Raw genomic sequence first — 22601 nt, 5'->3', positions numbered from 1 at the left:
CGGCTCTGCCACAACATAAGACTCAAGCAAAAACCACCACAATGATCCAGTTACTAAAACGGAATACAAACTGTTTTCAGGTATGGAGGTATTCTAGTCTCGTTCCTAAATTACTTCAAAGCCAGCACATATTTGAAGATGAACTTACTTGTGTTGCACATGTATTTATTAGGATCTTGCAAAGAGAAAACCAACTTCAGGGAGAGCGAAGAAGTCTCAAAGATGTATTTTCTGGTTCAAGCTGCAGTGAAAAGCTTAATGTTTAACATGGTGGTCCTATGTGTAAAATGTTGTGTTATTTAAAGTCAAATTCTTTCCTTTGAAACTGAGAGCAAATTACTGAGACAATAAGAAATTCATAACATGAGACACCTAATTCAAGAATTCTCGTATTTCTTCCCCAAAATCATATATTGCACTGTTTACTTCATATTTTTTCATGACTAAATTTTATCATATTAACATCATATGACAATTATTTGGGTTTAACCAGTTGAAAGAGAGGGACAGCACAACATACCTCAAAATAAGCTGAAAATTTCGTGTCTGGCTGCGTACTCAGTAACAGTCACCTCCTCATCAAACGATGAACATTTTTACTAAAGCACATATTTGAACTTTAACTTTCAAATGTTTCTACATTCTACCAGTATTAGAGCTTCACTCTTGATCACTAGAGCTTAGAAACTCAGAACAAAAACAGAATAATTTTGAAGTGCCTTCCAAGTTCACTTTGCTTTCTAAATAAGTATTTGACGTTTTCTCACTGCCTTTTCACATATTCTTGCACTGGTATTTTGAGTAAGAGGCTAGAAAGAGGTGTGTCGGTTTGGTTTAATTGTCTGAAACACTTCTGTGCATTATTCAGTTGAAGGTTCAGCTTCAATCGTATCTGCTGCAGTAACTGTATTAAACTTCAGTTTACAGACATAAGAGACAAGTGTAACATCCATCAGAAACATGAGAACAATTTCTATCTTTCTCTTTTTTATTTAACCACATAAGTACATGTCAACAGTTGGCATAAACTTCATAAAAATACAGTACCTTTTTGTGCCGAAACACTAGTCACAATGTTTATATAAAGATTTTTTTTCCTGCTTCCTTGAATTCAATTAACATTTTAAAAAGTGACTTTCCAAAAGCCCTTTCTTTGTGAGTTTCCTTATAGAAATTTTTCCAAAAGCTATTCTGTAAAAGTTAAAAAGCTAATGCATTTTCAGCCATTCTCCCTCACCCTCTCAATAAAACAGATTTTAAAAAAATAAGAAGCTTTACAATACTGATCAGTTGTTATACTACTACTTTATCACAGGTTCCCATTTAATTGATACTGTTATAGGCGTGATGGATGGTATCCCTATAGCATCTAATATTGCTAGATGCTATTAGGGCTAAAAAGACCAGTCATATCAATAGACTGATGTCTGAACAAAAACAAACAAACAAACAAACAAAAAAAACCTAAGTCAAAACAAATCCAAAACATGAATGATATACAGCAAAACATCAGACTTTATAAGTCTTATACTGTAGAATCACAACTACTGTGATGCTTCCCAATGGCAATAAACATACAAAAACTCTACCAAGTCAGGTAAACGACTAAAGGGTGTCCTTGCACTGGGTATCTTGGAAGGTGAATTCTCTATCTAATTATAATATTGGTGTGACACCAAGATGACAGAAAAACTGCAGAACCAGTCTAATAATGTTGGAGCAATTACACCCACACAACTGACTACACCCATATCACAACTGGGGCTTAATTTTTCTTTAATGCTGATGATAAAGTCCAGGCAGGATCTAATACGTGGGGAAAGAAAACAGGGCATAAATTTTGAAAGTAATTTCTTATCAAGTTAGGCGCTGAAGGTCTAGTTAAGGCAGTGAAGGATTTATTTTAGTATCTTTCTAAGGCTATGACATTTTTCCTGAATAAAGCATTTTCCCTTAAAAATTTCATGTATATTATGCCAGCTTATTGTGAATGCATAACAATGCTAAAAACCCTTGGACACTGAGAAGCTAAACTATTGCTTACTGCAAATATTACCCTTATTAGTCTTCTTTTTTAATATCAATAGGATTCCAGGAACATGCACCAAAAAAAATGAAGTTTCAAGTCCGTCTACAAACTTTTCCATAGCTACTTTTAACTCTTTTTGGATCAGTGTTAAATAAAATGTGCAAACATATAATCATTTGCATAGCAAATCTCAAGGGACTGACCCTGAAATAGAAATTCAAACTGTTAGGTTTAAGATATTTCTATAATCAGAATTCACTTAAAATGGTAAAAAATAAAATACACATTTTTCCATTTTAAGTCTAGTAGAAAAGGTATTTCTGATTTAGAATTCTTATAGTTACTAGATTAAAGATTTGAAAGACTGATGCTTCATTGCATTGAAATGTTATTCCTTTGGAATCTTCAAGACTCTGTAATTGCTATTTTCAAATACTGTGATGAAATACGGCCTGGAATTCTTGCTCATAAGGGTACATAAAGGAATTTTTCCTCTATTGGCAGGATCTTCGACATCCCAAATTTCAGGCATACTGCAACCAGGCCTAGAAAACATATGAATATGAAAAGAGAAATGAGGAAATGCCATAAAAACCTCCAAACATACAACTTGCTGAACTCAGTTTTACAGTGCCCCATGAATACTTGATTGTGACAACTATGGTTTTTTGTCTTTATACTAGACATTATCAGACTAAAAAACTATAAAATATAGTAGTCATTTAAGACTAATATTGAAAACGTGTAAAACGCGTCTGCTTTTGTGTTTACGTTATCATTAAATAATTAATTTGGAGCAGGAAGCATATAAAACAACACAAACTATACCATACACATTACCAGTGACCCTTTAAGTCTTATAAAATGGAGGGTGATATTCACATTCCTAACATTTCTAAAGAAAATTCAAGAAGTAAAACATTTTAAAAAAAGTAACTTCTTGCTTTTTATTAAGGATCATAGCCAACATAATTTCGCTGTACAGCTGCCTTTCAAAGTTAGAATTACTGAAAATTTTCTAATTTTAACAAAGATAATAGCAAAGAAATAGAACATATACATTTAATGTTATTCTAAATGAAAATAAAATGAAATTAAAAAATCTAAACTAATTGTGTTCTGGAGGCCAGAAAAAGAAATCAAGGTGGCAGGGGAGGGAAGGAAAAAGCATAGCTCTTTCTGAAGGACAGCTTAAATGTGACAAAATTTTTAGTGACTAGTGGTCATAATATTTTGGTGCTCCAACTATCGTTTACTCTGCACCTTTTATTCAGAGTAGGCTTTCATTGTACACACACATCTGTTCTTGCCAGCACAGGATGACGACTTGTTTCCTTAGTGAATCTCTTCACACATACAACACAGCTTTTCAGGTGCACACCATGAACACAAGGTTGTTAACATGAGTAAAGTCAATTATACCTATTAATATCTAGATGCTGGACAAAAATGTATTTTTGGACACTTTCAATAAATAAAGCACAGACCAGAATTTCAAAACTTGATATGAATCAACCACTTGATATGAATCTTACACTACACATTTAAGCGGTGTGTCATTCTTGTGAGAAAGAGGGAGATTACTCACTTTTTTCTGCTCACACATAATGACTCTTCAAGAATGTAGTAATTCACTCCTAGTGCCATCAGTTCTCTTTTTACTTCGTTTGCAGGTTTCCGACTGTACATGGAATACACTACTTTAGTTCTGGCCCTTCAAAAAGAAAAATATCAAAATTAGCTAGCAATGGAGCATTAAAATATAAGCTTTAACTTTAGACTGGAGAGGAAGGCTTTTTTATTTCCCGAGATAACTATGCTAAAACAAAGTTTCCATTAATAGTACCATTTGCTTAAACTTGATTATTTCTTCACAAATCTAATGATTCCCAGCAGAATGTTTACAGCCCTTTGACTTTTCTGTAGCAGGAGACAACTTAGAAATGAGATCCATGGTTACTGTGAACAGAAAGCATGAAGATGTCAAAGCAATGCTTTCACTATATAATACTCAAGGCCAGAAACAACCTTGCTTGGACTGTAGGTGATCAGAAGGAATCATTCGCCAAGCCTCTCCGCAAAAGGTCACACTCACTGCCCTTTTTCAGACTTTGTTAAATGCAGAGTGCAAGACCTGATGCCCACCTATGCTGATCAAGCAAAATCTGCACTTGAACACCATGATCCTGTTTTGGAACTAGATGACCTTTAAGGCCCCTTCCAGCCCAGGCCATTCTATATCACCCAGAAATATCCTCCTTTGAATGTGCAAAGCATGATGTCGTTAATTCACAATCATTTTATGATAAAGTACAGGCAGTACAAGTATTTTCCCCAGACATTCCCTGTCCTGTATTTCTGCCGCTAGAATAGGATATTTCAATTGGAAGGGATGTGCAGCAATCATCTAGTCCAACTGCCTGAACCAATTCAGGGCAGACCAAAAGTTAAAGTGAGTTAATGCTGACAGAGGACTAAAGACATAAGGCACATAAAATGAATCACTGCCCCTTCTCTTTTATCCCTCTCTATCTTGCTGTTTTCTTGTTGTGTGCTGGATTTTTCTAATCAGTTTTACCAAATTAACAAGAAGTGATGCTGCAATATTAAATTTATTAGAATAAATTCTTGACCTTTTCCAATAGATCAATTTCAGTTTAGGAAAATATCCTGATTTTGAAAATAATAGAATAAAAAGCTTAGTAATTTCATTACAAAATTTCAGCTTCAACTACTCCTAGTATTTCAATATTTAACAAATCATCCCAAAACAAATGACAGCAAATCACAAAAAGCTAACAGAAATAACTAAACTCGTTATCTCGAGAAAAAAAAAATCAAACCTGTCTACAATGTCAGGAGTAACTAAAATGAAGAAAGGATATAATAGTACACATTAAAGTCAATTCCATAATTTAATTTTTATTTTTTTTGTATATAAGTGTGAAGCCATGTCTATCCCTACAGTATATCCTTTTTGATGAACATAAATCCTGAAGAAATAATGCATGAGTTTTCAATCTGACTAAAAATATCAAATCAAGTTCTATGGGGTTTTAACAAATTTTACAATATAACATAAATCCCATTCTTAGAGTATACTGCAAACATTAAGAGAACTAATAGCAAGTACAAATAAACCCTCAACTGCAAAATTTACCTTAAACCTGCATCTTCGTAGTGAGGATGATTTACAATAGGCCGCAGTGTAGACAATTTAACACTTGCCATTGTAGGCATTGCTCCTGCAAACACTGCATCTGAAATGCACAATGAAAGGCACGTTTGACACGAAGAATCAAACAGCAAAAGCAGAGAAACAGTTCAAATATTTAAGCAGTTATCATGTAGAAAAACCATAGAGAGGGTTTTTAAAAGGCCTTACACGGCACCAACAGGAGATGCACAAAAACTGTTTTCTTTTTAGGCTTGAATTCAACATAAGCCACTAGATAACTCACCATCTAAGAGTGAAGATTTAATGCATTTTATTTTTCTTGAATGGGTAGAATAACATATTTATTATGACAACACACCTTTATTTGTCACTTCTTACACTAGTGTTAAATGGATAATAAAATCTCAGTCCGCTTTGGCTTGAACATATTTTACTGCTAAAAAGGTAACTACTTTGTTTCTATCCAGTTTTCTGACTTTTCCTTATTTTAGGAAGAGGAGTGGTGCAACCACAACAAACACACATTTTTAATTCTCTTCTACCAAAATGGTGATCATGGATGCACATACAGGACCAGCGTCATTTAAGCAAAAACCTATTTTAACTGGACTTGGCAAAGAGGCTTTTGTTGAAATACTGCACCAGTGGCTAGAACCTCCAGACTGGTAGCCTGGAGTCCAGCAAAGCAAGCTTTCAGTGCTTTTCTCATTTGAAGTAGCTTCTTTATGGACAAGTATACATGACTTGGCTTTAGGACAGCCCCAAGGCAAAGGCACAGATTGTAGCAATACCTCTGCAGTCACTCATGACAAGGTCTACGGTTCGATCTCACAGTAAATGGGGAACATCCTACACTATCAAATAGGTTACCTTGTCTGGTATTGACTTTTATCCACTCCAAAAGTTCTTCCTGTGGCAAATTGCTAAATTCTCCCATGATGTTCCACTGAGTTTGAAGGTTTGCAGATCCCTCTATTGCCATCAATGCTAAAATAGCAAAGACCAATGTTTTGGGCTGGATTTTATAGAAGAGCCATCCAAATAACTGAAATGCAAGAATTGATTAATTCCTAGACAGCAATTCTGTAACACTGTATGTAGAACACTTCATTTTTATTTCTCTATGAGGAACCTAACATATATTACAGTATGAAACATCCCTGCTATTGCTTCTCCATTAAACTTCCCAGTGAGACCTCATAAGACTTATTCATGTTTACCGAATGTTGGGCATTAAATTTGTAATTCTCAAAATAAAAATTACATCAATGCAGCTTTTAAAGTTGTAGCTCAGATGTCAAATTCTTCAAGTAAAAGATGGCTCAATAAAGCCAACTGCACTTTTACAGTATTTTATCTCCTATCTACATCTAGAGTTTCTATCTGTAGTACACAGATTAGACATTGTTCTACAAACTTGTGATACACATCAGAAAAACAGGCTCTAGGGATACTAAGTTTAATGCTGCTTTATATCCTACTTTGAACTGGTGTTTGAATTTTTTCCTAAAGATAGTTTTCTGGAGGCCCTAAGCAAATATTCATAAATACGTGAAATGGGCAGTTAAGAAAAAAGTAGTATTAAATTTGCTCTGTTGAAGTTCAGTTTGAGCAGGAACACTTTATCTCATCCATATTTGACCTAAACCTTAAATAAGACAAAGTACAAATTACAGTTTTTTCCAAGCTATTGTAATTTGAAGGCTCCACATCTCAAAAATATTAAATCTGCACTAAATAAACACATTTCATTTATAGTACCTGGGTTTTTTAATTAAAGAATGAAACAATGAAATAAAGTCTCTCAGTAGAAGCTTCCATTAGGCTGATAATACAGTTAGGCATATGTGTAGCATCTTTCTTATAAACTAACCATAAACTGCTTTAATTATTAAAATTTTCCATCCACTTCTCCAAAAATATGGTGTACTCTACTGTCCTCCTCAAACATTTGCTTAACACTCTAGAGCAAGAACAGTGATACTATCCAGGGAAACTTAATTCATTTGTAGGGGCTGTTCTATATAAGAAAACCTTTCTTTAGAACAGTTGCAAAAAAATGTCAATTCATGGATGCATCAGAACTTTGTAAGCTCCATGGCTTTTCAAATCAAAGAAAATCACATTCCTGTCATGCTTTTATAAAACCTCATTAATGTTCAAAGTCTCTGAATTTAGCACTATTTTGTTTATATAAAGAGCCTAGAATATCACATATATATGCAATACAAAAGAAGCATTTCTTTCATGGGATGCTGTTCCTCACGTGGGTTTTTTTATCAATTCAAGTTTTTTAGTTTGTTTTTTTTCTAAATGAATACTTGAAGTCTTTTTCTAACTATTTTACTTTGCTTTCAAAATTTCCACTCAGGATCATATAATTTCTCCTAACTGAAAGCAGGTATGTGCAGATGTAAACAGCTAAAAATCTGAACAGAAACAACAGCAGACTTGGGCCTAACTTGAGGGACAAACAGTAAACTAATGAAAGAACTGAACTGAACCCTATTTTAATTATTCATCTTTGTTCAACTTTCAGAAGAAAAGGTTCTAATCACAGATTTCTAATACCTAAAATGTAGTTGTAGAGAAGATGGGACTTCACTCCCTTCAGAAAGATGCACTTATTTTTTCCTTCTTTTTTAAAAAAAACTTTCTTTAAAATGTGTTACAAACTGAATTACTTTCCAGTGAAAATCAACATTAGGTCACTTTTTCATCACAAAGCATTCCAGACAATGAAAATATTTTTTATTAAGAAAAAAGGGTATTATTATTTTTATTGTTTATCAGCTGCCACGAGATAATGGTAATGGAAAGTACAAGGACTGATGCAATGGGCTGAAAGAACACATCATATAAAATTCCTTTTTCATGTGCACAATAGTAATTTTTAGTCTCCAAATAAATTAATTATACTAACATAACACTGCAGGTAAACTTCCATGGTCCACTAAATGAAAGGACAGTGCTGACCTCAACTGCAATAAGATAACTGCCTATGTTAAATTTCCTTAATTTTTTCTTGCATCTGTAAAACCTAATTGTTGCTTATTAACATATACTTTATTCAAACATCTAAAACTTTATCTAATGATAAATGTACTGAGTGTTAATCAATCACTTGGTCACAAGTCCCATGTTCCCCTTCTCATCTCCCTCCATTGCAGCAATTCTCAGTATTGTGCACGCAGTCAGATTTTTCAACCTTAAAAAAACTACTTCTGCTCAGCAGCCAGTAGGACAGAGAAAGCTCATTACAAACCACTTGATATTTTTCTAATTTTTCAAAAACTAACAAACAAACAAAATGAAACAAACAACAACAAGTTTCCTTATTGCTTGCTGAAGTTTTAGAAGTGGTCTGCTCAATTGTAGCTCAACAGCCTTATGGGCCAGCACTTCTCTGTCATGCTGAGGCCAGTCCTGTATTAGCTGGCAGATTATCAGCCTCTCCCTGCTAAAGAAAGCATGCATCAGTCAGACCAGAAAAAAATCCAGCCTGTCTTCTGTAGGTATCAATCAGCAGCAACCTAGGGGACATGCTCAACAGGCAAAACAATCTTCATTGACAACAAGAGAAGGAAATTGATTTTATTTTTACTTAGACTGTTCACCTAAAGTTAGGTATTCTTCAACATGGGTATGTACTTCTCCTAAGGCCCAAGCCAGGGCCAGGATATTCCCAAGCTGCATTGTATGTGGCAGCTGGTCATTTATCACTTTCTGGCACAGAATAACTGTCCAAACTGCAGCGATCTAAAACCCTTCCACAGCATTCATGACCTATTGTTTTCAAACCAACTATGCCTCTATGATGCTGCAAATAAGGAAGAAAATGTCACTGAAACTGAGTCACCTAGTCCAACAAGGGCAGGTCCCAGAACCGGTTATCATCTGCAATAGCAGCTTTTCCAGAAGCTTACTCTCACTCTACAACCATCAGAAACAGCTGAACAACTGAAGTGCCAAAATGCACTTGGCAGTAGAAGAAAAAAAAGTGTTGATCAAATACTCTGAACCTATCTTCCCTTTCAATATTTACAGAGTAATGACATGTGCCATCCTGTAACAACACACAACAATTACCAAAAGCACCAATCTTCATTAACCAGCCTGATGACTTTAGTTGCAGCACTAAAAGAACAACAGTAATCCAGAAAAAATTACTGAAATGCTACTACTCAGGTGCTTTAAAAACAAAAAGATTGCTATGTGGCCAAAAATAGAAGTACACATTTTAGTATTTTTTAATTCTCAGAAGGCTGAGATGCCTTTTCCTGTGGCACAAAACATAGAAACACTTTTAGTTCTGAACTTCACTAGAAAGTTCTACTGCTACTACCACTACCACCACCACCACCACCACCAGGGCAGAAAAGCCCATCAATTTTCTTCTAGAAAATACACAGTTAAAACAAGAACTAAGCAAAATTAACTTTGAGCAGAACTAATTTATACTGTAATTGTTATCGAGAAATCATATGTTAAAAGAAATTGGACTTTTTCTTCTGCTTTTGAAAAGCAATTTTCTGACTTTTGAAAAGCAACTTCATTTCAAATTACTCAGAAACACCTCATGAAAGTTCATTTGGAGAAATCTAACCAGTGTATCTGTTATTATTTAAAATAACCAGACCATCTAAAAGGTTGCCAGTATTTCAAGAACAACTAAGAACTGGAAAACTGAATACTTGTGAACCTTACAGAACAGCAAGTGTGTGGAGCAAAATTATCAAGACACAAGCCCCAATACTCAGTTACAAGGCGGCTAAATAAATTTACTTTTTGAAGAAGTTTTGACAATTTTTTTTTTATTTTATATTTTAACTGTACAGATTAATTTGATGTTGTCCAACACTAAACACTTCTGCCTAGGTCAAGTAACAAATCAGGCATGAACAAAGTGATGAGCACAACACTTAAGCAGATTGATACTGTGTAACCTGTCCAGTATTATAAAGAACTGTCCTTCCCTTAAAGAACCTGTAGGGAAAAACAATTCAGTTTTTTGGGAAACAATCATTTGTTCATCTGGCTTAATATGGGATAGCTTTCCCCTCTTTGCATAATTCTGTCTCATTCACTCATCTTCCCACTGTTTAACACAGGTATGAGCTGTTTCACAGACAGGAACTGCCTTCATCATACAACCCTAATTCACCTTTAGGACACTTTCTAAAAAATTACTGCACAGTGGAGGGTGACAGAAATCTCTGAAGATCCAGCCCTGCTGCTCAAGAAGGGTCACCCAGAGCCAGGTGCCCAGGTCCATGTCCAGATAGCTTCTGAGTATCTCCATTATTTTGGGATTCATTCACTTATACAAAATTCTCCTTGAAGTCAGGGTCCAATTGAAAAATATGAAGCCCAGCTTGCTTGTGCATTAAAAATCCAAACAGGTCATTATTTACACAACTTTTTCATTTTCCCAGTAATCACGCACTGGCTGGTAATAATCCCCAAAGGGCTGATTATACCAGCAAGATACAGCAGCTCTCTGACCACATCTCTTCCCTGGGAAAGTCTCTATACCAGCGCAAAAGGCAGCATGTTTGTAGCAGAGCAAAACTGGAATTTCATGTCTGCCTGGAATTAAAAGTTCTCATGTTCTTAGCAAAGCTGAGCTGGAAGCGCATATCACAGAGCGAGGACTTGTCAGGGGGTCTGTAACACACTTCCTTTCCCAAATTAAAAACTTGTTCTGATTACAAGCAGACTTCTCCAGAGTATATGCTTTCTCCTTCGCTCCTGAGAACAAGCCAGCAGATGCGTCAGTGTTTCTAAAGCATGATGCTGCTGCTCGTCTGCAAGTCCAGTGTACCAGGAGAAGAGTCCTTCCTCCGGGAATAATATGTGACAATGTATTACATTACAGCTGATTAAAGTAGCCTCTGCTGCTACTGTTTAAATTGGCTGGTAGATCATACAAAGATTTGCAGGCATCATCTTATAAACACAGAATACTGAAACTGTGCTCTTATCACTGTGCAAAAAGGCTGCTGAAAACGTGCTGCCTTGGTGTAATCAGGCACCCACACTAATACAGTCATACCTGGAAAGGTGAATGGTATTGTGGAGAGAAGTCTAACACAGGTAAATAAAATGCACATGTTAACTTATCAAGTGCTCGCTCAGTCACCCTCACAGTGAAAAAGTTCCAAGATGTTTAGACAGAACCACCTGAGTTTCAGTGTGTGCCCATCGCCTCTGGTCCCGTCACTGGGCACCACTCAAAAACGCCAGCCATTCCCCCCAGTTCTGTATCATCAGCAAACCTGCTGAGGGTACTCTCTGTGCCATCATCCAGACCATTAACAAAGATGTTGAACAGTCTGGACGCAGCACTGACCCCTCGGGTAAATTGCTAATTACTGGCCTTCAACCAGACCATGCACCACTGATCTCTGGGCTCAGTTGTTCAGACAGTTTTCTATCTGCCTCTCTCTCTGCTTCCCAGACAAAGGACTACTTACCCTACTTTTGCTGCAAGTGCAAGCCTTCTAAAACAGCTATCTAAATAGAGATTGAAAATCTAGTAACATTTTATGTTATAGATGATTTCAAATTAGAAAGATTAGATCCGAGTAAGACATACAACTTTTGATTTTTAAGACTGAAACGTTTCCAACACAAAAGACTTCAAACAACACTTCTAGAAGAAGTAACAGATAAAAATATGCACGGCAATAAGCTCTGAAGAGCTGTGAACACACAGTGTAGACGAAGCAAACACTGGATAAAATTAATGGTCAATAAAAACTTGCAATGGCAAAAAGGTGTGTAAATCCAGTAAAATCTAGTATATGTCTCCCTATGTTCAAGCTGAATACACAGAATGTTACTCACATAATAACACAATTGGATAAGTTGCATAAAACACATTTACTTTGTAAATGGGAAGAGGTGAGAATGGAACTATTTTTTAAAAGGCAATATAATCTGCTTTATTTTTAACTGCTACCCTCAGATTCAGTAATTACATGCAGAGAAATCTGCTTTAGGACAAACATCTTTGTAATACAGGATAAAAGACCTTACCTGTTTTGAACACACCAAGGAAGCCATAACACATAGATGTGGTGTCAAAAACAGTTTTAGTCTCATGATTAAAATCGCTAGGACACTGTATGCCAACAGCTGCAGTGCATGGAATACAAGCTGAAAGGAAAAAAAACCCACAAGACAGGAGCATAAAATTTCATACTTTTCATTTCTGTCTTAAACACGCAACTTTATTTTCAATACAGCCTAAATTATGAGCTTGTCTGAAAGAGTACAAGTCAAAGTAAAGATCTATTTCAGATATAATTACTTTCTCATCTTTTTTCTAAAGGGTATCTAGAATGCTAAGAAATGGAACCTGTCAAAGTGCTGTGGTAAATCATAGAGGCACTTTTTCAATCAGTGCTTTTATCTAAGTGATTGTTTATCATAGAATCATTTAGACTGGAAAAGATCTCTAGGATCAAGTCCAACCATTAACCTAACACTACTAAGTCCATCACTAAGCTATGTCTCTCAGTGCCACATCTACATGTCTTTAAATACCTCCAGGGATGGTGACTCAAGTCCTTCCCTGGGCAGCCTGCTCCAATGGTTGACAACCCTTTTGGTCAAGACATTTTTCCTAATATCCAATCTAAAATTTCCCATAGGTAACTTGACAGACAATTACCAGCTCTCTGGGCCATCTGTTCCTGTGTTTCACCAGTCCCATTGTAAAAAATTTCCTCCTTGTGTCCACTTGAAATCTACCTGATTTCAGTTTGAAGTCATTATCCCTTGTCCTGTCACAACAGGCCCTGCTAAAAAGTTTGTTCCCATCTTTCTTATAGGTCCCCTTTAAACACTGAAAGGCCTCAATAAGGTCTCCCTTGAGTCTTCTCCAGGCTGAACAATCCCAACTCTCTCAGCTTGTCTTCATAGAAGAGGTGTTCCATCCTTAATTGCTTTAGTGGACCTCCTCTGACAGGTCCATGTTTTTCCTGTGCTGAGGGCTCCAGAGCAGGACACAATACATTGTTTTGCATAATTTTACTAAAAAGAACCAAGTCTAGTATTACACTCATTATGGCATATTTCAAAAAAGAATTTTAACATTATCTATCACATCAAAGCCCAGTAAAGGAAGCAATCTCCTTCTCAGTTTATATGGAGAAAACTGAAGGTCCAGCCTAATTTCAGTGTCTTTTTGTATTGCTATAGCAAAAGGCCAAGACTCCTCTCTTGAAGCAGCCAGTATATTTTATAGTACAGTATATCTCCCATTAGTCAGTATATTTTTTTTGTTCAACATTCCAGAATTGTTCTGGTGACGTAACAGACCCAATTTACGATGAGGAATAAAAGACACGAAGAATACTTAGCTTCAAATAAAGCATGTATATCGGCATCAGACCGTTACAACCTGCATTTCAATATGGAGTATTTGCACTAACATACAAGTAAAAATTGTGCAGAAAAAGAATCTTACCTCACCATGGTTAAAACGTTCTTCTCTGAAAAAAAAAATCCAAACTCCACATTATTTATGTATTACTGAAGCACTGGTTTTATTTCAAAATCATCATAATGGCATTAGACAACACAACTAATTCAGTAAGCATGAGTCAACGTCTGCACAGAATTTTTTTTTTCCACTCTATGAAAGTTTTAAATATCCTGCAAATCAGTAACTACCTTCCTCAATCCCTGTATCTATTTGGAAATATGAATATTATTTTTAGCATGTTTTTTTTTTAATTCCATTAATTATAGAAGAGTTTATTTAGAAAATGAAACTTCATTAATGTAAAAAAAAAAAAAAAAATCATGGAATTGTTAGGGTTGGAAGGGACCTCTGGAGATCATCCAGTCCAACATTTTTGCCAAGGCATGGTCACTTCAAGCAGATTACACAGGAACGTGTCCAGGATGGTTTTGAACGTCTCCAGGTAGAGTGGTTCCCTACCCTTCCTGGGCAGCCTGTTCCAGTGCTCTGCCACCCTCAATGGAAAGAAGTTCTTCCTCAACTGAGGGGAAACTTGTGTTTTCATTTACGGCCATTACTCCTTGTGCTGTCGCTGGGCACCACTGAGAAAAGCAGAACACTGGTACCAGAAGAAGAGCCAGTCAGACACTACATATCTTGATTTTGGATTCTCAGACAAATACAAATGAAAAGAGTCAAAATCTTGTACACTTGCTCTCCAAAAACATCTGTGAAGATAGGATGCTGAATCCTGCTCACTTCTGTTGACATTTTGGTAATGTCCATTAGACTACAGATAGCAGAGATCACTGAAATGATTAATGATATTTTTACAAAAAAACAGGGAGCAGAAAGACATGCCAGGAAAATGATGACATTCAATTGGACAAACTGACATCTCTTTAGCACAGTATTAACAAGTGATGTCAAAGAGCTGTGACAGGTAGAGTATGTATTAGATATTCAGAAAATAAAATTAATATGGTTGGGATCCCTTCCTAGGGATGAAACTCATGTATCTTTATAACCTGGGAAAAAATAACGGGGAGAAAAAAATTTGCATTCACTATTTATAGTAAAAAAGCAAAAATACATAAGTATCGGTTTAGGAACAGAGCAGATAAGTAAAATAGTAAATAAAAAATATAGGCTTAAATAGGTTAACATGTCTAAAACAGGTTCAGCACCTAACCTTAGCTTTAGATATCATAAAAATACCATATACATCCAAGCCACTCAGTTACTGAACTATATACAACTCATCCTTCAGAAAGGACCAACATAATGTAAAATTCTGAATTATGTAGTATATAGCAAATCAAATGAACCTTCGACAGAAAATTCAGTTTTACATTAAAAAAAGAAGGCAATACTTACCTTTCATATTGGCCCGTCTGAGATAAGGACCAAATAATAGATTTAAGTGCCTGAAGAAAACAAGAGCGAACAAAAAGTATGAATAAACTTTCAAAAGCATTCCAAAGCATTTTCAACATTTGCTAAATTAAATTACACCTCAATAATCTCATTTTGAAAAAATGCTAGATAAAAGACATGCAATGTTTTAGCTAAAACTTCTTTCTGAGGATGTTCAATTAGCCAGGCAGTTAGCAGTTATCCCATCTGTTCCTGTGTAAACTGTAAGTTGTTTTTATGCAAATCATACATAATCAAATTTACAATAGCAGTTATAAACTCCAGTTCTAGTATTCATCAGCTAGGTGACAGAAATAGTTTTGGCATTTAATATCAGAGCAAGTCTTACCACTGACTCAGGACTGAACTTTTGCAAAAATCTTCACACAGAGAACGAGGAATTGAAGTAAATGTTTTTGAAAACCTGTAATTATCCAGCTGTTCTGGGTTTACATGGCAAAGGTCTGATAGCAGGGGGCCTACAGGGGCAGCTCCTGTGAGAAGAGACCAGGGACTGCCCCCATGTCAGACAGAGCCAGTTCCAGAGAGCTTCAAACCAGATCTTACCACTGGCCAAAGCTGAACCCATTGGTGACACTGGTAGGGCCTCTACTGATAACATGTTTAAGAAAAGGTAGCTGTGCAGCAGGTTTAAGAGAAGGCAGTGAGATAAATGGGAGAGAAACAACGCTGAAGCCACTGAGATCAGTGAAGGAGGGAGAGGAGATGCTCCAGGTACCACGAGATCCCCTTGAAGCTCTGGAGAACACCACGGTGATGTAGGTTTTTTCCCCTACAGCCCATGAAGGACTAAAGTGGAGCAGACAGATATTCACCTGCACCCTGTGGAGAACTCCATGCTAGAGCAGCTGGACATGCCCCAAAGGATGCTGCAATTCATGGAGAACCCACAAGGGTAGTAAAATTTCTAGCAGGAACTGCAGCTCGTGAAGAAGAGAGGACAAAGGTGCAGGTTTTCTGGCATGAACTGCAACCTGTGGGGGACCTATGCTGGAGCAGTCTGTTTCTGAAGACTGTGCCCCATGGAAAGGACCCATGATGACCCAGTTCTTAAAAGACCTGCAGCCTATGGAAAGGACCCATTAAGCCAGAGGATGAGGGGAAGGTGTCTTTAGTTTTGCTAATGTTTCTTATAATCCTACTCTATTTTTAATCCTCAATATATTAAATTGAGCTTCCTCAATTCAAGTCTGCTTTGCTCATGACAGTAAATCAGAGAGTGATTCCTCTACACTTATCTTGACCCATGAGATTTTTCAACTCTTCTTTTGCGTTGTCATAATGAGGACAGGGAAGGGGAGAATGGCTTAGTGGGTACCTGGCAGGCAGCCAAGGTTAACCCACCACATTAACTTTTTCCCATCTCAAAATAAATAGTGATCCCTTTAGAAAAGCTGAAAACTAAATTCTAGGTAAAGGTGATTCACTAAATCAATCACTTACCCTTTTGACGATTACCCCAAAAACCACCAGGACAACTGGTAATAGGAGAGTCTTTGTGTATCTTACTGGAGTCTAAAATGGAAATTACCAGCATTAATTGCTTTCCATAAATCTGTAATTACTTCGGTGGTCATTTAAAAGGAAATAAAATAAAGAGTTCTTTCTCGAGTAAAATGTAAAAACTCTACCCAGCAATCATAATACTGGGGTCATCAGTAAATTATTTCCAATTCTTTGGCAAGCCACTCAAAGACTAGAAGTAGATTGTATCTCATCTGAATTTGAGTACTATGGGTTGAGTAACCTATAAACATTCTACATGCACACCTAGATATTGATGAACTAAAAAAGTCTGCTAACACCATATTATGAAGGTTCAGTGCTGTTCTGTAGTCTAAATCTATGACATAAGGCCTCTGCAGCTCTCCATATATTTTCCATATACTCAAAACCAGTTACTGAGAGCCACATAAAATCTTAAGTTTGCGGAACTGCAACCTTTCATTTATCTCTGAGCAAGGACTTCTATCATTCAAGCAAGCATATTTCTTAGATCCAAAAATCAAAAGAGTGTTTTTAGTTCACTTAAATGCAATAAAAAGCAGCTAAATTTAGCTTTAGCTCATTAATTTCTCTTTTCACAAGTACGCCCTTGAACTTATGATGGCAGTAGGAGGTGATGGTTCTTAGATGTTTTAAGTCACAAACAAAGATAAAACAAGAAGCTCCCCTTTTCATAATCATATATTTTGACCAAATTACCTCTTTTTCCATGAAGTCAAACTCGGCAGCACAGGTATACATTAATGTATCAAAATCCTTGTAGCCAATAAATTTAGATTTCAATATATTTCCTATATGAGCCTGGTACAGGAAAAAAAACCCAAACTGTAGTAAGCAAAATCTGTCCTGTTTTCCACAGCAAAGTAGTTTAAATGTAAATTAGACCAGGACTTTACACCATTTACAATATTGTTAAAAGAGTTCTAAAAATCTACTTCCATTGTATTAAATGACATCTCTGACTGTAACACAGATTGGATGGTGTCAAATAAAAAGCAGAAAACAGAAGAAAAAGGGATGTTATCACTGTGATTGGATTCAGGAGGTGTACAGTTTCATATACTCATATTTTAAAATATGAGCTTCCCATCTTTTACGTCTTGATGGACATCTGCAGACAAGTTTTTAACAACAGAATAAAGGGGCTGAAGTAAAGTAAGACAACCTTGTTACAACAATCATTTCAAAACTGTCCTAAAAATTAGCTTCAGAGAAGAGTGAGCTAAGAAACTGAGTAAATAAAAGTTGTAGGCAGAAGATACACAAAATAAACTAAGGTCTATAAATCCACATTTAAAAATAAACACAGAGTATTTACTAACTCAAAAGTAAAGACATTTGTCTTTTCACAAACTTAGTTAATAACATCTCAAAGTGATAATACATAATGAAAGAGAAAGCAAATACACACTCTCCCATTTCTGCAAAACAAATACTGGAACTTCATGGAAGTATATCAAGAAGATGCCAAACTCAAAATACTAAGAATTATAAAATTTGTGGAAGACACCAAACAGATACTCCAGTAAGAGAACTTACATCATCAGCTACTCCAAGCACAAAAGAAGTCAGGTATTTCAAGGTGACTGTCCCAAACAACCAGGCACATCCTTCAATGACCTTAAAAATGTATTTGGAATGAAATAAACATTTCTTGAACTTTTACAAAAATCTTTAATTTTTTAAAAGGCCTATTAAATTTAGCTACTACTTACAAACTCTTGTATGTTATCACCCATAAGCACAGTAATTTCCAACCAATGACACCTCACAGATTTCAGCACACTGGGGTGTTCTAGGTTTTTGTATTTTCTGTTACAGATGAAATAATTTTGTGCAGCTGATTTACACTACAGCTGCACACAACATTGTGGCAGAGGAGGCACCAAAGTTAACTTTAAAGAGGGGCTGTCAGTTCCATCTGCTTTGCACACACCAGCATGTAAGGGTTATTTGCCAACAAGAGCCATTTCCTATTATCAAGTTTTGCTACTCTGGTTCAAATCTTTGGAGGAATTAGCTGATTTACAGCACCGTCAAAAGATAATCTCAAGTTAGAACTTGAAGGAAATACAAACAAAATATGTACAGTTACTACTTTTAGTCACATATCAAGTTTATCCCCGTAGCAGAAAGATTAAATTCTTGGCAGTGACGCTTAATCTATTTAATTCTTTATAAAACTGGATCAACTGAATAGGACAACCTGTCTCAGAATCTTGTATTTGGGACTCAGAGCAGATGCTTTCAGAGAGAATTCAACAAAATACAAACTGATCTTTGCCCTTATGTAACCAGGTCAGGGTTTTTATGTGATGATGGTTTACATTCAATCATCTCATTTAGTGGCTGCTAAGAAACCTAAATACCTATGAGGTATCCTAATCCTTTTCTGAATGCTTGTATTTTATTTTTTTTTGCTTCCATAGTAACTTTTCTCTTCCATATTGCTGCTAGCATCAGGGGCACTAAAACAAACTATAATTATATCGTACTTCCATTCACTGGCTTTGTAATATTTACCTTTATTTTACAAGATGTAGAATTCTAACCTATTTTAAAATCTCAGCTATTTAGTGAATTTACATTAATAATTATCTTCATGCTCTACTTAAATCTGATGGTAGTAGATCTTGGGGAAAGGCATTCTAATTTTTTAATTTTTTTTTTAAAGTAGGACACATTGCCTTAGACTGCATGCAATATGTATGATGTCACATGAATTTACAAAATAAAAAAAATAGTTCTGCTTTTGCTATAGTTCCTTCTCCATAACTTCCACCATGTACTTTCCTTTTTGATGCCTGCTCAGTAATGAATTGATGTATTCAGAGATCTTTCCATAAAAATACCAAGATTTCTCTGCTGAGTGGCAAGACCAAATTTAGGATCAATTATTTTATATACACATTTAGGGTGGGGGTGGTGGTCTTCTTTTGAAAACTTACCACTTAATCCCACCCTTTGTTTCTTACCTTTTAACATTTACACCTTATCCCATGAGTTTAATTTCTTTTACAGTACAAGTTAGATAACCTCTCCAAAAGGTTTCTGAAATCCAAATGCATTGCATCCCACACACCCTTAACTACATCCTTCGGAGAAGTCAAACACATTTGTGAGGCATAACTTCCTTCCACAAAGGCTGTATTGGATCTCTCTCTTTATGCTGCATGAACATACAGCTTAACAACTTCATCACTGCACATGTTTTTATTCCTTTACAAAAACAGATTTACTAATCTACCATTCCACAAATGCCTTGGATCTCTTTTTCAAAAAGCTGACATGAGATACATCTATACTGAATTTTCCTGGTACCACAGCTAACCACATTGGCAGGCACGTATACATGCACTGCAGTTTGCTATAAATATTTTAATTCCTTTCTATTCTAATTTTAATTGTACAAATTCCATCCAGTTTTCTTAACAAGTTACCCTTCATTTAATAAGAATGCCTGTCTTAAGTCAATCATAGTCTAGGTAGGCTCCCATTTCAGATGTTTTGACATGTTGATGTTATGTCTTAAGCAGCAAATCACTTCTCATGTTTTCTACAACATTATATTTTATCCATGACAGTTTTAGATGTGTCCCCTGTTTGGGCACGACTTCTACTGCCCTCAAACCCCACCCACACACCCCTACAGTGTTTTATTCCAATATGCTTTCTTATATAATTTTAAGATGTTTGCTGTTGTTATAAAAGCATCTTTTAAAAACTATACAGGACACATTTTAGTGAACACCTAAAGCAGTATCTTAACTCCATTTCTGCAAGGACTGTTAGGCTTTTATTTGCCTTTTCTAAATTGACCTTTATTTTAAAGGGACTTCCATACAGATCTTAGGTTTTGTAAACATGTTAACTTTTTAATTTAATGTGTTGCCATTCAAAGGCTATTTCAGTTTTCTGATATAAATGTATATTTCTGCCCTTTTTCTTACTTCAGGATTTTAGGATTAATTGCTGAGAACATGGCTAATCTATTAAAGACAGTAGATCAGTTATATTTCTTGATTTTCCATTATTAAAAACTAAATCAGAAGTTATTTCTGTATTTCACTAAACTAAAGTCTTAGTTTTTCTCTAAAATTCAAAATATATGAAATTCCTTACCCACACACAGACTTCCCTTCGGCGGCCTTTCAAGATTTTTGGACTCCAAACAAGAATTCTCTAATAAAAAATGAATGCACATCTTCAGGTAATATAGTAACAATAAGACATTTTAATACCAGGGATGAAGTTTTTTTTTGTTTAATAAGCCTATCGCAACACACAGCTCCTTATTAAATAACTTTCTATTATTAATACAACCTGAAATATGAATGAATATGTAGCAGTACAATTTCACCCTGCACTAGCAAAACACACCAGCACAAAAACTCTTACTGCAGTTTATATACAATTAATGGAAGACTACTTTTCTCCTTAACAAGGAGATTCTGTATTATTCTAAGCATCTTTGTAAATCAAAGCCAATGACAAACTGAATTATGTCTGCTTCTGTGAATGACAAGAAACATCTGAAACAGTAAGTAAATTACTGGCAGCCTAATACAAACAATTTTCAAGTAAGGCATCAGAATATGGAGAGTGGTAGGAGTTACTCGTATTTTTCTGTTTCACATTATGCTCCTCATTTTATGACACAAGGAAGACTCATTTTAGCTAATTGGATGAACAATGCAATTAAAAGCTTCCACAAATCCAGTCCATATGTGAGACTGATGCCACCATAAGCACCCAAGTAACATGTAAACAATAAATACTTTTCTCAAAGCAGAAAATAGGCAAGGAACTCTACATACCTGTACTTACTATATAATTACAAAAGCTGCTATAAGAAATTAGAATGCATTTATAACAAGCCCACTATACTACAGCAATTATGTAGGCCAAGGCAGTTTATCGTTAGCATAAGTGGGAAATTATCACTCTTTTGGTGATGGACAAAACATAAACAAACAAAGAAACAAAAAAGCAACAAATATAATCAGGAGTTTAGATGATTTGTAGCAAGCTAAACAGATCTGTTCACACAGTCCTGTTTCCTAAGTACATAAATCCCTCCAGAGAAACTATATGAAACCGGAAGAGATGGTGGGTTGTTTTCCTATTTAAGGAAAAATTAAGATAATGAATGACGAGATGACAGGTCTCTGGTGAATAATATCACTAACATGGCAGTATGATTCAGCAGTTTCAAATAGTCTTAAACTACTGTTATATGTGTTTTAGAGAGTTGTTCTGCATTAGAAGATTCACTATCAATAAAGAAGCATTTAAGTGAAACTCTTCCTTGCTCATGCTCTTATTTTACAATTACGCTGGTTAAAAATACAAACCTGGTAAATTTTATATTTTTATAAAAAGAAGAGAGCTATAAAAATAGGTGAACTGAGCCTTAACTGAATTTCTCTTATGAAGAGGCATTTGGTGCAAAACCATGATTTTTTTTTAAATTAGTATTTACCCGTTCACTAGTTATCTTCATGGTCTAGTTGTGTTTCTCATGTGAAAGATTTCCCACCCATCTGGTAATGCAGCAGTTTCACATCTTACATCAATACATGTACAGCAGTACACACTTAGCACGTCAGACGGTTTTTTTCTTAAACTTACCGAGATAACTACTAAAGATGCAGCATAATATGATGTCAGTAACATTGAATTACCGAACATCAGAATAAAACACACTAAAAGAGATACCTGAAAGAAGAAAACAAAAATAACTAAATTTAATAGAGAAAAGGTAAGAATTACCTGTTGTGTCAACAGTTTTAAATGTAAAAACACCTACTTCACAGCAAGTAAAAGCTTGATACTCAAGTTTCCAGATTTGCTCTTTGCCTTAATGGTAACGATTAGCCAAATACATTATTGGGTTAATTTATATTTTAAAAGTACTTAAGGACAAAAATATCTGATCATAGGATTAATTCATTTTATGTATACAACAGCTACATTTC

At 35.5% G+C, this 22601-nt stretch overlaps 1 protein-coding gene across 1 annotated transcript in view; it reads right to left on the bottom strand.

The window, feature by feature from the left end:
- Nucleotides 1–970: 970 nt before the first annotated feature.
- The window catches only part of DPY19L1 (dpy-19 like C-mannosyltransferase 1), a 45807-nt gene continuing 24176 nt past the window's right edge, over nt 971–22601 (bottom strand). Inside the window, exons 12-23 of the mRNA XM_027892171.1 lie at nt 22255–22341; nt 20746–20805; nt 18163–18243; nt 17323–17424; nt 16561–16632; nt 15058–15107; nt 13684–13708; nt 12249–12368; nt 6078–6252; nt 5190–5289; nt 3618–3743; nt 971–2574 (exon numbers count right to left, since the gene is read on the bottom strand). Of these exons, the coding sequence (XP_027747972.1) occupies nt 2418–2574; nt 3618–3743; nt 5190–5289; nt 6078–6252; nt 12249–12368; nt 13684–13708; nt 15058–15107; nt 16561–16632; nt 17323–17424; nt 18163–18243; nt 20746–20805; nt 22255–22341 (1155 nt within the window). The 3' untranslated portion in view covers nt 971–2417. The remainder of the gene's footprint in view (nt 2575–3617; nt 3744–5189; nt 5290–6077; nt 6253–12248; nt 12369–13683; nt 13709–15057; nt 15108–16560; nt 16633–17322; nt 17425–18162; nt 18244–20745; nt 20806–22254; nt 22342–22601) is intronic.

This window comes from Empidonax traillii, unplaced genomic scaffold, assembly GCF_003031625.1.
Source record: "Empidonax traillii isolate 1590-97213 ecotype Southwest subspecies unplaced genomic scaffold, ASM303162v1 scaffold14:size4059594, whole genome shotgun sequence".
Lineage (NCBI taxonomy): Eukaryota > Metazoa > Chordata > Aves > Passeriformes > Tyrannidae > Empidonax > Empidonax traillii.
The sequence above is the reverse complement of the archived record's forward strand: the minus strand, read 5'-3'. Positions and strand labels throughout refer to the sequence as shown.